This window comes from Squalius cephalus (genome assembly GCF_949319135.1).
Source record: "Squalius cephalus genome assembly, chromosome: 5".
Taxonomy (NCBI): Eukaryota; Metazoa; Chordata; class Actinopteri; order Cypriniformes; family Leuciscidae; genus Squalius; species Squalius cephalus.
The window spans coordinates 25162014-25179476 of NC_137126.1; the positions used below are offsets into that span (position 1 = coordinate 25162014).

The window sequence follows — 17463 nt, forward strand, 5'->3', positions numbered from 1 at the left end:
TGGAGGATTAGCTAGTTTCACTACACACTATCTAGTCAAATATGTCAGGCAAACAAAGTAATTAAAACACATCAGTTTCTGTTTGTTCTGTCAAATTGTTTATTCACTTCAACAGGAAAGCTTGGCAAACATCTTTTACCTGAAGTCATCTGCCTTGTTTCTGTGTGAACAATGTGTCATATACACACAGTCACTGACAAAGATTGTAGAAATTAAATGCTAAACCCACATTGCATATCAGATAAATATATATATATATATATATAAATATTGCATTTATTTAAAGTATAATCACCCAAAATGAATTAACTGTGAACACTCAGATAAGCGCGACTAGCAGGAAATGTTTGAAACGTGAATGTTCAATGTATTTAGTGACACATAGTTTGGTTTGTTTGAAGGAAATTTACACAGTGGTGTGTTCATTTAAATCCAAATACACACACTTCAAACCGTCTGAATCTTTCCCTCCTTTAAGTATATTTGGTTTTTAAACTCAAATATTATGTTTAATAAAAAAAATTCTGTCAACATTTTTATGTTTGCTATGGCAATGATGCAGAACATTGTTTACAGTATTCTGTTTATTAGCTGTACCTTAAAAATTAGATCCTGTTTCCGGAAAAAAAAAAAAATTGTTACCAGCAATACTATATAAGCCCTCCCTTTTAAAAAATGTTTTGTTCACAAGAGACTTGGCCTTCAGGTAAGTATTGCTCACTCTCTTGAATTACTTATGTTCAATCTTTTTAAACTAGATTTAAGACTAAAATCATCAGAAGTGGTAAATGTATTGTTACTCTGTTACAGCCATGGAGACAAGGTCTTTTCTTTTCTGCGTGGCAGTTTTAACAGTCACTGGTAAGATAAATTATATTGTATTATAATATGGTTTCTAACTGATAATCAAGATTTAATGGCAACTAACTTTTTCTCCTAGTACTTTGGTAATGCTTTTATACACTAATAATAATGTTTGCTTTACTATATATCACTATCTATAAATACGTTTAAAAAATGGCATTGACAATATTGTGTTTCTGTTTTACTACAGCAGTCAGCGGATGTCCAATAGGGCGTGAATTCATCACTGCTTTTATGACAAATTACCAATACGGCAAAGCCAGTCCGACGCTCTCCATAACAGCACAGGATTCCCCAGCCACTGTGAAAGTTGAGATAAAGGCACTGAGTTACAGTGAAAATGTGAACATAGGACGAGGTGAGACCAAACGGATTGTCCTGCCAGCAAACACTGAGATGGAAGGTGACGGAGTCTTCCGCAAAACTGTTTCCATCTCTTCTACTGCTCATATTTCGGTTGTATCATCCAACTTAAAGGAATACACCGGAGACAGCAGTGTGATCTTCCCGATAAATCAACTTGGCAAGAGTTATGTAGTTTTTACTCCAAACACGGGTCCAAGTCCATATAAAAAGCTGGTAGCCATAATCAATGGCAATTATATGAACACAATTGAGATTGTCTCCATTTCAGGATTTTTTGGGTTACTCACGAAGACCAAAACCATCACTTTGGCTCCCTACGAAGTTTATCAACTTCGCAGTCTGATAAATTTGTCTGGAACGAAAATCAAATCCACATCTCCAATAGCTGTCCTGGCCGGACACGAGTGCTCCATGATCATAGGCACCTGTGAGCATGTCTATGAGCAGCTGGTACCAATTGAGTCTCTCTCCAACGAATACCTGGTCCCTGCAATGCATCAGTCCTTCAGCCAAGACACAGCCTATGTGGTTGCCCCAGAGGACAACACTGTTGTGTCCATTTTCAATACGCATAAGTATCCCCAAAAAAGAAGGCTAAATTCTGGAGAAGTTTTAGCTGTTGATTTGAGCAGAAATGCTAAGCTCATCCAAAGTAGCAAAAACATCATGGTGATGTATTTCAGTAGCAATTTTCCAAATGATGAGTTTCTTACCAATGTCATACCAACCTCTGAGATGTCAAAATCATGGACCATTCACTCTCAAAATGGCTTTGATAACACTGTTGTTGTTGTTGCTGAAGCAGCATCAGCCTCCACTATCAGCGGTTCACTGAAATGGAAAACGTTCCCTGCTAATGACAAATTTGTATGGGCTACCAAGTCAATTGGTTCGCAGCAAGGTCCCATCACCATATCAGGTGATTCGCTGATGGCTGCTTATGTTTTTGGTGGGAAACCAAGGCATGGATATGCCACAACAGGAGTGTGTAACACAGGTAAGAAATCATGACTGAACAATGTGTTCCTTGTTTGTACAATCAGTCAGAAATTACATATTTATTATAACTGATCGAAATAAAAAAAATAAAAACCTTTCTTGTGTTCCCTAAGTTTTTACGTCAACACCGCCTCCACCAGACCCCTGTGAGACTGTTAAGTGCCGCCAGCAGGAAGAGTGCAGAAAGGGTGTCTGCGTCCCCACTTCCACTGCCACATGTCAGGCAGTTGGCGATCCTCATTACAAAACATTTGATGGAAAATTATTTGACTTTCAGGGAACTTGTACCTACATCATGGCAAACAATACAAAGCCTCAAAAAGGCCTCACACCGTTTACTATCTTGGCAAAGAATAATCACCGGGGAAGTAAAAGGGTGGCATATGTAAGGACGGTTTCTGTCCTTGTGTACAATCACACCGTGGTGGCTGGCAGCCAAAGAGGAGTAGTAGAGGTAAAAGTAAAAAGCACTTTATAATGTTTTTTGATGCATTTAAAACCACACTGAACAATAAGTAAATCTCTTTCTTTGGTGTTTGTGTTCTTGTTTTTCATTCTAGTTTGATGGTGAAAATACTTACCTGCCTTTGACTATAGATGGTGGCAAAATAAAAGTGGATCAGAGGGGATGGAATGTTATTATATCAACGGATTTTGGCTTAGAGGTTAAATATGACTGGAATATGATGTTGTATATCACAGCTCCAAGCAGCTATTTCCAGACTGTAGGTGGTCTTTGTGGAAACTATAATGGTGACCGAAGAGATGAATATATTGATCCCAAAGGCAAGGTGCTCTCTGATGTCATTGAGTTTGCCAAGACCTGGAAAGTTCCAGATAATGATTTGTTTTGTAATGATGACTGTAATGGACAATGCCCAAGTTGCTCTTTAAATCTTCAAGAGGAGTACAAAAAAGACACAAACTGTGGTGTCATGGCTAAAACTGATGGGCCATTTGCTAATTGCCACAAAACTGTGGATCCCCACATGTATGTAGAAAATTGTGTCTATGATGTCTGTATTAACAACGGTATCAGAAACTTCCTCTGCAACAACATTCAAAGCTATGTTGATGCTTGCATGTCAGCTGGAATCAAAATCACTGGAAATTGGAGGACACTTTCTAACTGCCGTAAGTGCAGTTTATTCAATATTTAGATTAATGAATGTGAATGGAACAGTGGTGCTGTTTGTTCAATTATGCTAGGATTTTGGTAGGCAATTAATGTGACATAATCAGAATATTTATATTTTTGTTTTTATCTTCTCCTCCAAGCTCTGGACTGTCCAGTCAACATGCATTATGATGCCTGTGGCACTGCCTGTGCCCCCTCTTGTGCTGATCGAGATGCCCCAAACAAGTGCACACTGCCATGTGTGGAAGGCTGCCAGTGCAATGCAGGTTTTGTCCGCAGTGGAGATGAATGCATACCTGTGAAAAAGTGTGGCTGCACTTACAAAGGCCGATATTATCTAGCTGAGCAGACATTTTGGAGTGACAATAAATGCACAGAGAAATGTGTGTGCAACCCTCAAACTGGAAAAGTTGATTGTACAATGACAAAATGTAAGAAGTCCCAAGTGTGTGACACACGGAATGGAGTGAGAGATTGTTACCCAATGTCATATAGTACCTGCCAGGGTGCAGGGGATCCACACTACCGCACATTTGATGGTAAAGCCTTTGATTTCCAAGGAACCTGTACCTATTATTTGTCCAAGCTACTCAATACAACTGACCCATCATTGATACCTTTTGAGGTGCTGGTCAAGAATGAGAACAGAGGAAGAAACATGGCAGTTGCTTACACTAAGACTGTATCCTTAACAGTCTATGGATACACGATTGTCTTGAGTAAAGATGACCCAGGCAAAGTGAAGGTCAGTACATTTAAAACTCTTATACAAATTAATAACTGCATAAAGGCATGAACAAATGTCATTATATGCTAACCTACAAAAAAACAATACTTTTAACAAAAACTTTTGTTAATTAGTTGGTAACTTGTGTCCTAAAGGTCAACAATCTGTTTGTGAAATTGCCATTTGAACTAGAAGATGGTCGATTCTCCATATTCCGCAGTGGGTACTTTGGTGTGATAAAAACTGACTTTGATCTGACATTGAAATTCAACTGGGATAGCCACGTAGCACTGACTCTCCCCAGCACTTACTACAGTCAAGTGGGGGGACTTTGTGGCAACTGGAATGACAATGTCAATGATGATTTGTTGACTCCTGGCAAAACCCTTGCTGCAACCCCAACCATTTTTGGAACCAGCTGGAAAGTCAAGGATGACCCTGGATGCTCAGATGGATGTCAGGGCAAAGCATGTCCTAAATGTGATGCCATTGAGAGAAACAAAGTCACTTTTACAAAGCCTTGCAGCATGATCACTGACAAACAGGGACCATTTAAAGGCTGCCATAATAAAGTGAATCCAAATCAGTTTTATGAGGATTGTGTGTATGATATGTGTATGTATGGCGGTCATTCGTCAGCACTCTGCAGTGCTCTTTCTGCATACACAGCTGCTTGCCAAGATGCACTTGGCAAAGTGGAATCCTGGAGAACCGACAGTTTCTGCCGTGAGTATAAATTCCAACAACATTTACTTCTCTTTAAATACATGTAACATTTACAAAATTAAATACATGTAACTGTTGTAAATATTGTGAAAATAGTCCTTAATATCATTTGTCCACAGCTGCATCCTGTATGGACAACAGCCACTATGAAGTTTGTGCAACAGGATGTTCCCAGACGTGCCGTGGCCTCACTGAGCCCAAGGCCTGTGAGGGGTCTCCCTGCTTTGAAGGCTGTATTTGTGATGAAGGCTTTGTCCTGAGCGATGGTGAATGTGTGCCTATGGAACAGTGTGGCTGTTCTTACGAGGGCCAGTACTATCAACTGGGTCAGGAATTCTTCCCTCAGGACAAGTGCCAGCAGAGATGTGTCTGCAAAGAGAATGGAAGAGTTCAGTGTAATGATGGATTCACCTGCAAACCAAACGAGAAGTGCCAGGTTCTGAATGGAGTTCTGGGCTGTTTCCCAGAGAGCAAAGCCATTTGCTCAGTTTCAGGCTTTGGGCTTTATCAGACATTCGATGGGAAGTCCTTCACTGTTGAAGGAGACTGTGAGTATAGATTGGCAGAGACAGCTCAGAACAAGGATGAGGACATGAACTCTTTCAGTGTATTAGTCAAACAGCAGTCCTCCTCTGAGATAGTCTTTACTCGAAGAGTGGAAATACAAATAGAACAATCCACGATTACTTTGCTGCCCGGCCACATCTGGGAGGTTCAGGTAATGTACTGGTTACTGAAGCTCTAACAATAGTTTAAAGTGATCAAATACTTTTTCTTACAATGTTAAAGTTTTATTTTGCTTTTTTTTTTTTAACAGGTGGACAACATTAAAACCAATCTCCCCGTGACTGTGGAGGAAGGACTGGCACAAGTCTATCAGAGCGGTGTTAACATTGTTGTGGAAACAGATTTTGGATTGAAACTGACATATGATACAGTCTCCATGGCCAAAATCGAGATCCCATCCACTTTTAAAAACATAGTCAAAGGTCTCTGTGGTAACTACAATGGAAACAGTGCAGATGATTTTCTCCTGTCAGGCGGTATTCAGACATCTTCCGTGGTAGATTTTGCTGAGTCCTGGGTTTCGCCATCAGACAAACTGATGTGCCAAACAATTTGTGGCCCCAAATGTTTAAATCCGGACAAAGACAAACAGACAGAGGCAGAAACAGCATGCAGTATGCTAATCACGGAGAAGGGACCATTTTCTGGTTGTTACGATAAAATTCCACCTCAGAAATTCTTCGATGAATGTGTTAAAGATGTGGCAGCACAACCAAAAGACAAGACCGTTCACTGTCGCCACATACAAAGGTATGTTGCCAGCTGTCAAGAGATTGGGGCGTCAATCAACAACTGGAGGAATAAAACCTTCTGTCGTAAGTGGCTGCATACTTTAGTTTTAAAAATAACTCTCCTCTAGCCTATCTACGTAGTGCCCCTTAATGCACCAAACCCTAAGTTTTTCTTTAAAAAGTCGCTGTTTTCTTCCAGCACTTACATGTTTCAAAAACAGTCACTATGAACTCTGCGCTGACACCTGTTCCTCGACCTGTGCAAGCCTGACAAAGTCACAGAAATGCCCAATGTGTCAGGAAGGATGTCAGTGTGATGATGGCTTCTTGTTTGATGGAGGTGAATGTACTACTTTGGATGATTGTGGTTGTAATATAAATGGAAAGTTTTACAAGGTGAGAATCTATCTGGTCTGTTCTTTTCATTTTATTTTTACTTTATTTATTTATTTATTTATTTACATTGACTTGTTTATCTTTCCCACCAAAATATCATTAATTCCTTTAATATATTCTGCAGTCTGGTGAGACAGTCGTTCGGGGAGAGTGTGAAGAGAAATGCCTCTGCAAAGCCGGAAAGTTCTCATGTGAACCCTTGGAATGTAATGAAGATCAGATCTGTGGCAAAAAAGATGGTGCCACTGGGTGCTACAGTAAAGGTATTTATATTTATAACAAGTGTACCATGAAAGCAAAATATATGTTTATATACCAGATATTTACATTTTCTCTCTTTTCTCTGTTTAATCCTTCAAGCAACTTACTGTCCAGTCAACATGCATTATGATGCCTGTGGCACTGCCTGTGCCCCCTCTTGTGCTGATCGAGATGGTCCAGATGAGTGCACACTGCCATGTGTGGAAGGCTGCCAGTGCAATGTAGGTTTTGTCCGCAGTGGAGATGAATGCATACCTGTGAAAAAGTGTGGCTGCACTTACAAAGGCCGATATTATCTAGCTGAGCAGACATTTTGGGGTGAGAAACAATGCACAGAGAAATGTGTGTGCAACCCTCAAACTGGAAATGTTGAATGTACACCAACAAAGTGTAAGAATCCCCTAGTGTGTGGCACACGGAATGGAGTGAAAGATTGTTACCCAATGTCATATAGTACCTGCCAGGGTGCAGGGGATCCACACTACCACACATTTGATGGTAAAGCCTTTGATTTCCAAGGAACCTGTACCTATTATTTGTCCAAGCTACTCAATACAGCTGACCCATCATTGATACCTTTTGAGGTGCTGGTCAAGAATGAGAACAGAGGAAGAAACATGGCAGTTTCTTACACTAAGACTGTATCCTTAACGGTCTATGGATACACAATTGTCTTAAGTAAGGAAAGCCCACGCAAAGTGAAGGTCAGTTCATCAAAAAGACTCTTCTACCTGTAATATGAATAACTGCATGCATAAGCAAGTCGAATGTTACTGTACACTCACCTACAAAAAAAATACAAATGGTGTTGAATATTAATTTATTTGGATGAATTTGTCTTAAAGGTCAACAATCTGTTTGTGAAATTGCCATTTGAACTAGAAGATGGTCGACTTTCAATATTCTACAGTGGGTACTTTGGTGTGATAAAAACTGACTTTGATCTGACATTGAAATTCAACTGGGATAGCCACGTAGCACTGACTCTCCCCAGCACTTACTACAGTCAAGTGGGGGGACTTTGTGGCAACTGGAATAATAATGTCAATGATGATTTGCTTACTCCTGACAAAACCCTTGCTGCAACCCCAACCATTTTTGGAACCAGCTGGAAAGTCAAGGATGACCCTGGATGCTCAGATGGATGTCAGGGCAAAGCATGTCCTAAATGTGACGCCACAGAGAGAAACCAAATAACTTTTACAAAGCCTTGCAGCAAGATCACTGACAAACAGGGACCATTCAAAGGCTGCCATAATAAAGTGAATCCAAATCAGTTTTATGAGGATTGTGTGTATGATATGTGTATGTATGGCGGTCATTCGTCAGCACTCTGCAGTGCTCTTTCTGCATACACAGCTGCTTGCCAAGATGCACTTGGCCAAGTGGAATCCTGGAGAACCGACAGTTTCTGCCGTGAGTATTGCTTTATTTCAAATATAATTATAACTCATTACTCTAGTTTGACATTAGTTCTTAATATGATCTATCCACAGCTACAAACTGTAAGGCACACAGCCACTATGAGGTTTGTGCGACAGGGTGCCCGCAGACGTGTCGTGGCCTCGCTGAGCCCAAGAGCTGTATGGGAACTCCCTGTGTTGAAGGTTGCACATGTGACAAAGGCTTTGTCCTGAGCGATGGTGAGTGTGTGGCTGCACAGCAGTGTGGCTGTACTGATAAGGGCCAGTACTATCAACTGGGTCAGGAATTCTTCCCTCAGGACAAGTGCCAGCAGAGATGTGTCTGCAAAGAGAATGGAAGAGTTCAGTGTAATGATGGATTCACCTGCAAACCAAACGAGAAGTGCCAGGTTCTGAATGGAGTTCTGGGCTGTTTCCCAGAGAGCAAAGCCATTTGCTCAGTTTCAGGCTTTGGGCTTTATCAGACATTCGATGGGAAGTCCTTCACAGTTGAAGGAGACTGTGAGTATAGATTGGCAGAGACAGCTCAGAACAAGAATGAGAACATGAACTCTTTCAGTGTATTAGTCAAACAGCAGTCCTCCTCTGAGATAGTCTTTACTCGAAGAGTGGAAATACAAATAAAACAATCCACGATTACTTTGCTGCCCGGCCACATCTGGGAGGTTCAGGTAATGTACTGGTTACTTAAACACTAACAATAGTTTAAAGTGATCAAATACTGTTGTCTAAAATGTTTAAGTTTTATGTTGGTGTTTTCTTTACAGGTGGACAACGTTAAAACCAGTCTCCCCGTGACTGTGAATGATGGACTGGTACAAGTCTATCAGAGCGGTGTTAACATTGTTGTGGAAACAGATTTTGGATTGAAACTGACATATGATACAGTCTCCATGGCCAAAATCGAGATCCCATCCACTTTTAAAAACATAGTCAAAGGTCTCTGTGGTAACTACAATGGAAACAGTGCAGATGATTTTCTCCTGTCAGGCGGTATTCAGACATCTTCCGTGGTAGATTTTGCTGAGTCCTGGGTTTCGCCATCAGACAAACTGATGTGCCAAACAATTTGTGGCCCCAAATGTTTAAATCCGGACAAAGACAAACAGACAGAGGCAGAAACAGCATGCAGTATGCTAATCACGGAGAAGGGACCATTTTCTGGTTGTTACGATAAAATTCCACCTCAGAAATTCTTTGATGAATGTGTTAAAGATGTGGCAGCACAACCAAAAGACAAGACAGTTCACTGTCGCCACATACAAAGGTATGTTGCCAGCTGTCAGGAGATTGGGACATCAATCAACAACTGGAGGAATAACACCTTCTGTCGTAAGTGTCTGCATGTTCCTCAAATGACCCTCTTCTTGCTTGTCCTCTTGCTGGCCTTCTTTTCACGTGGCCTTTAGTCAGGGAAGATACTGTGTAAAATTAAATATTCTCTCTAAAATCTGATTTCTGAGCCAGTCTTTAAAAACAATCTTGTATTCTTCCAGCACTCAAGTGTTCGGCAAACAGTCACTATGAGCTTTGTGCTGACACTTGTTCTTCAACCTGCGCCAGCCTGACTAACTCACAGGACTGTCCACCATGTCAGGAAGGATGTCAGTGTGATGATGGCTTCTTGTTTGATGGAGGTGAATGTAAGACATTGCAGGACTGTGGTTGTAATGTAGATGGAAAGTTTTACAAGGTGAGAAACCATTCCAGTTTCTTTCTTGCAGTAGTCAAACATCACACTAGTCACAAGAAAAAACTGACACTTGTTGTCTCTTATTTTTTCTGCAGTCAGGTGAGACAGTCATTCAAGAACAGTGTAAAGAGAAATGCCTCTGCAAAGCCGGAGTGTTCTCCTGTGAACCATTGAAATGTGATGCAGATCAGATCTGTGGCAAAAAAGAAGGTGTAACTGGGTGCTACAAGAAAGGTATTTATATTTAGAACAAGTGTACCATACAAAATATATGTTTATATATCAGGCATTTCAATTTTCTCTCTTTTCTCTGTTTAATCCTTCAAGCAACTTACTGTCCAGTCAACATGCATTATGATGCCTGTGGCAAAGCCTGTGCTCCCACTTGTGCTGATCGAGATGCCCCAAACAAGTGCACACTGCCATGTGTGGAAGGCTGCCAGTGCAATGCAGGTTTTGTCCGCAGTGGAGATGAATGCATAACTGTGAAAAAGTGTGGCTGCACTTATAATGGCCAAGTTTATCTAGCAGAGCAGACATTTTGGGGTGAGAAACAATGCACAGAGAAATGTGTGTGCAACCCTCAAACTGGAAATGTTGAATGCACACCATCAAAGTGTAAGAATCCCCTAGTGTGTGACACACGGAATGGAGTGAAAGATTGTTACCCAATGTCATATAGTACCTGCCAGGGTGCAGGGGATCCACACTACCACACATTTGATGGTAAAGCCTTTGATTTCCAAGGAACCTGTACCTATTATTTGTCCAAGCTACTCAATACAACTGACCCATCATTGATACCTTTTGAGGTGCTGGTCAAGAATGAGAACAGAGGAAGAAACATGGCAGTTTCTTACACTAAGACTGTATCCTTAACGGTCTATGGATACACAATTGTCTTAAGTAAGGAAAGCCCACGCAAAGTGAAGGTCAGTTCATCAAAAAGACTCTTCTACCTGTAATATGAATAACTGCATGCATAAGCAAATCGAATGTTACTGTACACTCACCTACAAAAAAATACACATAGTGTTGAATATTAATTTATTTGGATGAATTTGTCTTAAAGGTCAACAATCTGTTTGTGAAATTGCCATTTGAACTAGAAGATGGTCGACTTTCAATATTCTACAGTGGGTACTTTGGTGTGATAAAAACTGACTTTGATCTGACATTGAAATTCAACTGGGATAGCCACGTAGCACTGACTCTCCCCAGCACCTACTACAGTCAAGTGGGGGGACTTTGCGGCAACTGGAATAATAATGTCAATGATGATTTGCTTACTCCTGACAAAACCCTTGCTGCAACCCCAACCATTTTTGGAACCAGCTGGAAAGTCAAGGATGACCCTGGATGCTCAGATGGATGTCAGGGCAAAGCATGTCCTAAATGTGACGCCACAGAGAGAAACCAAATAACTTTTACAAAGCCTTGCAGCAAGATCACTGACAAACAGGGACCATTCAAAGGCTGCCATAATAAAGTGAATCCAAATCAGTTTTATGAGGATTGTGTGTATGATATGTGTATGTATGGCGGTCATTCGTCAGCACTCTGCAGTGCTCTTTCTGCATACACAGCTGCTTGCCAAGATGCACTTGGCCAAGTGGAATCCTGGAGAACCGACAGTTTCTGCCGTGAGTATTGCTTTATTTCAAATATAATTATAACTCATTACTCTAGTTTGACATTAGTTCTTAATATGATCTATCCACAGCTACAAACTGTAAGGCACACAGCCACTATGAGGTTTGTGCGACAGGATGCCCGCAGACGTGTCGTGGCCTCGCTGAGCCCAAGAGCTGTATGGGAACTCCCTGTGTTGAAGGTTGCACATGTGACAAAGGCTTTGTCCTGAGCGATGGTGAGTGTGTGGCTGCACAGCAGTGTGGCTGTACTGATAAGGGCCAGTACTATCAACTGGGTCAGGAATTCTTCCCTCAGGACAAGTGCCAGCAGAGATGTGTCTGCAAAGAGAATGGAAGAGTTCAGTGTAATGATGGATTCACCTGCAAACCAAACGAGAAGTGCCAGGTTCTGAATGGAGTTCTGGGCTGTTTCCCAGAGAGCAAAGCCATTTGCTCAGTTTCAGGCTTTGGGCTTTATCAGACATTCGATGGGAAGTCCTTCACAGTTGAAGGAGACTGTGAGTATAGATTGGCAGAGACAGCTCAGAACAAGAATGAGGACATGAACTCTTTCAGTGTATTAGTCAAACAGCAGTCCTCCTCTGAGATAGTCTTTACTCGAAGAGTGGAAATACAAATAAAACAATCCACGATTACTTTGCTGCCCGGCCACATCTGGGAGGTTCAGGTAATGTACTGGTTACTTAAACACTAACAATAGTTTTAAGTGATCAAATACTGTTGCCTAAAATGTTTTATGTTGGTGTTTTCTTTACAGGTTGACAACGTTAAAACCAATCTCCCCGTGACTGTGAATGATGGACTGGTACAAGTCTATCAGAGCGGTGTTAACATTGTTGTGGAAACAGATTTTGGATTGAAACTGACATATGATACAGTCTCCATGGCCAAAATCGAGATCCCATCCACTTTTAAAAACATAGTCAAAGGTCTCTGTGGTAACTACAATGGAAACAGTGCAGATGATTTTCTCCTGCCAGATGGTATTCAGACATCTTCAGTGGAGTACTTTGCTGAGTCCTGGGTTTCGCCATCAGACAAACTGATGTGCCAAACAATTTGTGGCCCCAAATGTTTAAATCCGGACAAAGACAAACAGACAGAGGCAGAAACAGCATGCAGTATGCTAATCACAGAGAAGGGACCATTTTCTGGTTGTTACGATAAAATTCCACCTCAGAAATTCTTCGATGAATGTGTTAAAGATGTGGCAGCACAACCAAAAGACAAGACAGTTCACTGTCGCCACATACAAAGGTATGTCGCCAGCTGTCAAGAGATTGGGGCGTCAATCAACAACTGGAGGAATAACACCTTCTGTCGTAAGTGTCTGCATGTTCCTCAAATGACCCTCTTCTTGCTTGTCCTCTTACTGGCCTTCTTTTCACGTGGCCTTTAGTCAGGGAAGATACTGTGTAAAATTAAATATTCTCTCTAAAATCTGATTTCTGAGCCAGTCTTTAAAAACAATCTTGTATTCTTCCAGCACTCAAGTGTTCGGCAAACAGTCACTATGAGCTTTGTGCTGACACTTGTTCTTCAACCTGCGCCAGCCTGACTAACTCACAGGACTGTCCACCATGTCAGGAAGGATGTCAGTGTGATGATGGCTTCTTGTTTGATGGAGGTGAATGTAAGACATTGCAGGACTGTGGTTGTAATGTAGATGGAAAGTTTTACAAGGTGAGAAACCATTCCAGTTTCTTTCTTGCAGTAGTCAAACATCACACTAGTCACAAGAAAAAACTGACACTTGTTTTTTCTGCAGTCAGGTGAGACAGTCATTCAAGGACAGTGTAAAGAGAAATGCCTCTGCAAAGCCGGAGTGTTCTCCTGTGAACCATTGAAATGTGATGCAGATCAGATCTGTGACAAAAAAGAAGGTGTAACTGGGTGCTACGAGAAAGGTAAGTTTATCTGTAATGAACATTGTAAATAATTTCCCAATTAGGTTTAAATGAAACCATAATACAGATGTACACCTCTGTTCCAGATCCTTGCAGTAACTATGAGTGCCGTGAACAAGAGTACTGCACTGTAAAGGACAATAAGGCACTGTGCGTTGCAAAGTCAAAGGCCTCTTGCATTGCCAAAGGAGATCCTCATTACAAAACCTTTGATGGAAACCACTTCTCCTTCCAGGGTACTTGCTCCTATACTTTAGTTAAAACTTCAGGCAAAGACCTAACACTAACACCTTTCAGCATCGTCAACAAGAATGAGATGCTCAAAGGCACACGTGGTTCTTACGTGAAGTCAGCCACCATTACAGTCAGAGGACATGACATCACTTTCGTCCAAGGCAACCGCAAACATGTGACAGTAAGTCAGTACCATCAAGTCAATGTTTAAACATCTCAGTGTCCCTCTAAGGTAATATTGTATATCAAGAGAAGCCGACCTTACACCCAGAGGGCTACCTTTCCTACAGACTTCAGTTCCAACCTTGCTCCAACACACCTGCTATTTTCAAGTAATTTTCAGCTTAATTGGCTGGTTCAGATGTGTTCAATTAGGGTTGGAGCTAAAATCTCCAGGAGCAGGGTTGACTACCCCTGTTGTACACTTTGGAAATTCTCTACTTAATATGTATGTTGCTTGCTCTCGTTTTATCCTATCCAGATTGATGGCACAGTTTCAAACCTTCCTGTAAGTTTAAACTCTGAGGGGATCAACATAACGCAATCGGGCACTACAGGGGTCCTGCAAACAGATTTTGGCTTGGAGGTCATGTTTAATTGGGCGAATACCCTCATGGTGACATTGTCCAGTAGCTATTATAATAACATAGTTGGAATGTGTGGAACCTACAGTAATGACCTGCTGGATGATTATGTCACACCGAGTGGTAACAGCATGACAGACATCACAGAATGGGCAAAGTCTTGGAGTGTCCCTGAAAGCAACAGCAACTGCTGGCACTTTCCCCCTTGCTCAGATGATAAGAAGTTACTATATAGTGGACAAAGCTACTGTGGCTTGTTAGAGAATGCGAAGGGCCCATTTGCCCAGTGCCATGACATAATCTCAAAGAGGCGATTCGCTGCTGACTGCCTTTTCCAAATGTGTCTCAATGATGGAAGTCAAAATGCTTTCTGCAATGCCTTAAATAATTATGTGTCCTCCTGTGCACTGGTAAAGGCTGACGTGTCTCCAGAGTGGAAACAGCTCGCTAACTGCTGTAAGTCATGTAAGCCATGACTCAAAATCATTGTTTAATATATGTTACATTAATGCTAACACTTTTCCTGTCTTTTATTCCCAACAGGATGAAGATTTGTTTTCTCAAGTCACTTGGATCCCAGTGAAAATGCAAATTACCAAATAAATAATATTCTGTTTTGCATTTCACAGTTAAAATATTGACATATAACATATCAGTTTTTGTCATTACTTAATATCACATTATGTAATATTAGACTTGGTGTTTAAAATTGATGTTTGAGTTTCTTTTCTTGAATGACTACTGTTAACATTACTGTTAGGGGTTAAAACTACATATAGATCATATAGATTTGTCCTATGCACAAATCAGTCTGTAGTTAATCTTGGGTTAAATTGCTCTGTTTTAAGCTTGATTTATTCCTTCAAATGCCTCCATAATTAACATTCTTATTAAATTCTTGCATCTATGTGCATTATGTTGATTTCATTTAGCTGTGTCATTTCCTGTGTCTGTAATTATAAGTGCCAAAAGTCATAAACAGAAATATAGGTTATGCAAACCGAATGTCAGCTTCTAATATTGGCATATCAATAATTAGGAAGTATTTTATATAAACATTCAACTGCTCCAGACACATCAAAGCATCCACCAATATGCAACAGTTAATATTTCAGATACTGTTCAACACTCACACTGACCAATACATTTTCATTGAAAATGCTACATTGTGCAGCTTAAGAATATATATAGTGTCTTGCATAGTATTCAAAACCCTTTATTTATTTCACGCTTTGTTATTTTGCTGCCTTATGTTAAACTGCTTTACATTACTTTTTTTCACATAAATCTACAATCCATACATCATAATGACAAAGAAAATAACAGATCTTTGACAACTTTGCAAATGTATTAAAAACTGAAATAAGTACATAATAATTAAAATCCTTAAATCAGTAGGCCTACTTAAAGCACCTTTACAGCCTCAAGTCTTTTGGGGCATGAGCTTTGCACATCTGACTGCATTTTGGGGATTTTCTGCCATTCTACCCCTCAAATCCTCTCCAGCTCTGTCAGGTTGGATGGGGATTGTCGGTGGACAGCCATTTTCAGTTTTCTCCAAAGATATTAGATTTGGTTCTAGCCCAGGCTCTGGCTGGGCCACTCAAGGACGTTCACAGAGTTGTGCATTGTCTTAATGTGTGCTTTAATATTTAATTAAGGTTAACTCTTTTGCTGCACTGAGCTTTCCTTCTACCCTGACAAGTTCCCCAGTCCCTGCTGCTTAAAAACACCCCCACAGAATAATGCTGCCACCACCACACTTTATTGTTGGGATGGTATTGTGAGCAATGGTGATGAGCAGTGCCTGGTTTGCTGTATACATGATGCTTGGAACTGAGGTTCGTCAGACCAGAGAATAATGTTTCTCACAGTATGAGAGAAGTGGGTTTTCATGTGTCTTGACTCTTTATTGAGGAGAGACTTGAGTCTAGCCATAAAGCCTAGATTGGTGGAGTTTTGCAGTGATGTTTGTCCTTCTGTAAATTTATCCCATCTCCATATATGATCATCTCTGAGCTCTACGGGCAGTTCCTTTGACCTCAAGGCTTTTGCTCTAATATGCTTTTTCAGCTGTTAGACCTTTTATTGAGAGGTGTTTGCCTTTCCAAGTCATACCCATTCAATTGAATTTTCCACAGGTTAAGTCCACTCGAACATCTACAAGCGAAATTGGAATGCTCCTGAGCTAAATGTCAAGTGTCCCAGAAAAGGGTTCGAATACTTATGCAATGTAATTATTTCAGTTTTTAATTTAATAAATTATCACAAATCTGTTTTTGATTTGTCATTATGGTGTATAGAGTAATGTGAGAAAAGTATTTTAAAGTAGTTTAACATAAGGCAATAACATAACAAACTTTGAAAAAAATGAAGGGGTTTGAATACTTTCACAGATCACTATATTAAAGGGAAATTACAGTTAAACCACATAAAGAGACTCAAAAGTAAGCGCAATGAAGACCAGAAGTTCAGTCAGCTGACAGAGTTTACTGAAGACAAGGTTCTCCACACCATAGAAAAATGACTTATAGTCAAATGGACAATCAGTTGACGTCATTTTTACAGGTTTGGATAGGTTAACAGTACAGACAGTTTTAGCAACATCCGAACATGGTATTCTGTTCTTTATGCAAATTAGTTAATTTAAAGACATTATAACAACACACGTTGTTCTATATTTGTAAGAAACTTTGGTAAGTGTCATATATTACAGAAGGACTCTTCTTATCTGGGGAAATGTTGAATTCTCCTGGAGACTATTCTTTGGCATGGTCACATGCCTCTAAAAGTAAACGACTCCTGCAAGCATAATTGGATAAAACATGGGCAAGATCAGGTCCTCGCTGGATCAGAACAGGAAAACTACATCCTCAAAAGGCACAGATTAAAATGAATAAGAATAAAGTACAAGAAATAGCTATGATTTTCAATTCATTATCTAATACAAGAAGGGTGACTATAAATCCATCCCCTTTACTGGCGGTTGTCGGTTTCAAAAACACAATCTGGAGTCAGTTCAGTCAACTTATTTTTATGAGCATACTAGGGCTGCACAATATATCAAAATTATTGAAATATGAATCAATAACTGGGGTCATTAGCAAAAGACAAAGAGAAAATCACTCAATAAATAACTTTTGTAGAATCATCAATATATTTAATTCATACAGTGAAAACTAAGCAGTGTT

General features: G+C 40.3%; 1 protein-coding gene across 1 annotated transcript; it reads left to right on the forward strand.

The window, feature by feature from the left end:
- Positions 1-688: 688 nt before the first annotated feature.
- On the forward strand, positions 689-15678 carry LOC307158126 (IgGFc-binding protein). Its single transcript, XM_079870433.1, has 26 exons — positions 689-706; positions 811-861; positions 1055-2227; positions 2343-2683; positions 2790-3363; positions 3508-4112; positions 4250-4820; positions 4940-5538; positions 5638-6202; positions 6318-6514; positions 6639-6777; positions 6875-7479; positions 7621-8191; positions 8272-8870; positions 8967-9531; positions 9696-9892; positions 9988-10126; positions 10220-10824; positions 10965-11535; positions 11616-12214; positions 12305-12869; positions 13034-13230; positions 13316-13454; positions 13541-13869; positions 14170-14728; positions 14816-15678. Coding segments are annotated over exons 2-26 (11055 nt in total). The 5' UTR covers positions 689-706; positions 811-812; the 3' UTR covers positions 14818-15678.
- Positions 15679-17463: the final 1785 nt, after the last annotated feature.

Bases quoted from the DNA above. Each gene is read 5' to 3' on its own strand.
- LOC307158126 (XM_079870433.1), top strand. From the start codon at position 813: ATGGAGACAAGGTCTTTTCTTTTCTGCGTGGCAGTTTTAACAGTCACT. The intron at 862-1,054 runs GTAAGATAAATT...GTTTTACTACAG, and splicing joins GGCAGTTTTAACAGTCACTG to CAGTCAGCGGATGTCCAATA. The intron at 10,825-10,964 runs GTCAGTTCATCA...TTTGTCTTAAAG, and splicing joins AAAGCCCACGCAAAGTGAAG to GTCAACAATCTGTTTGTGAA.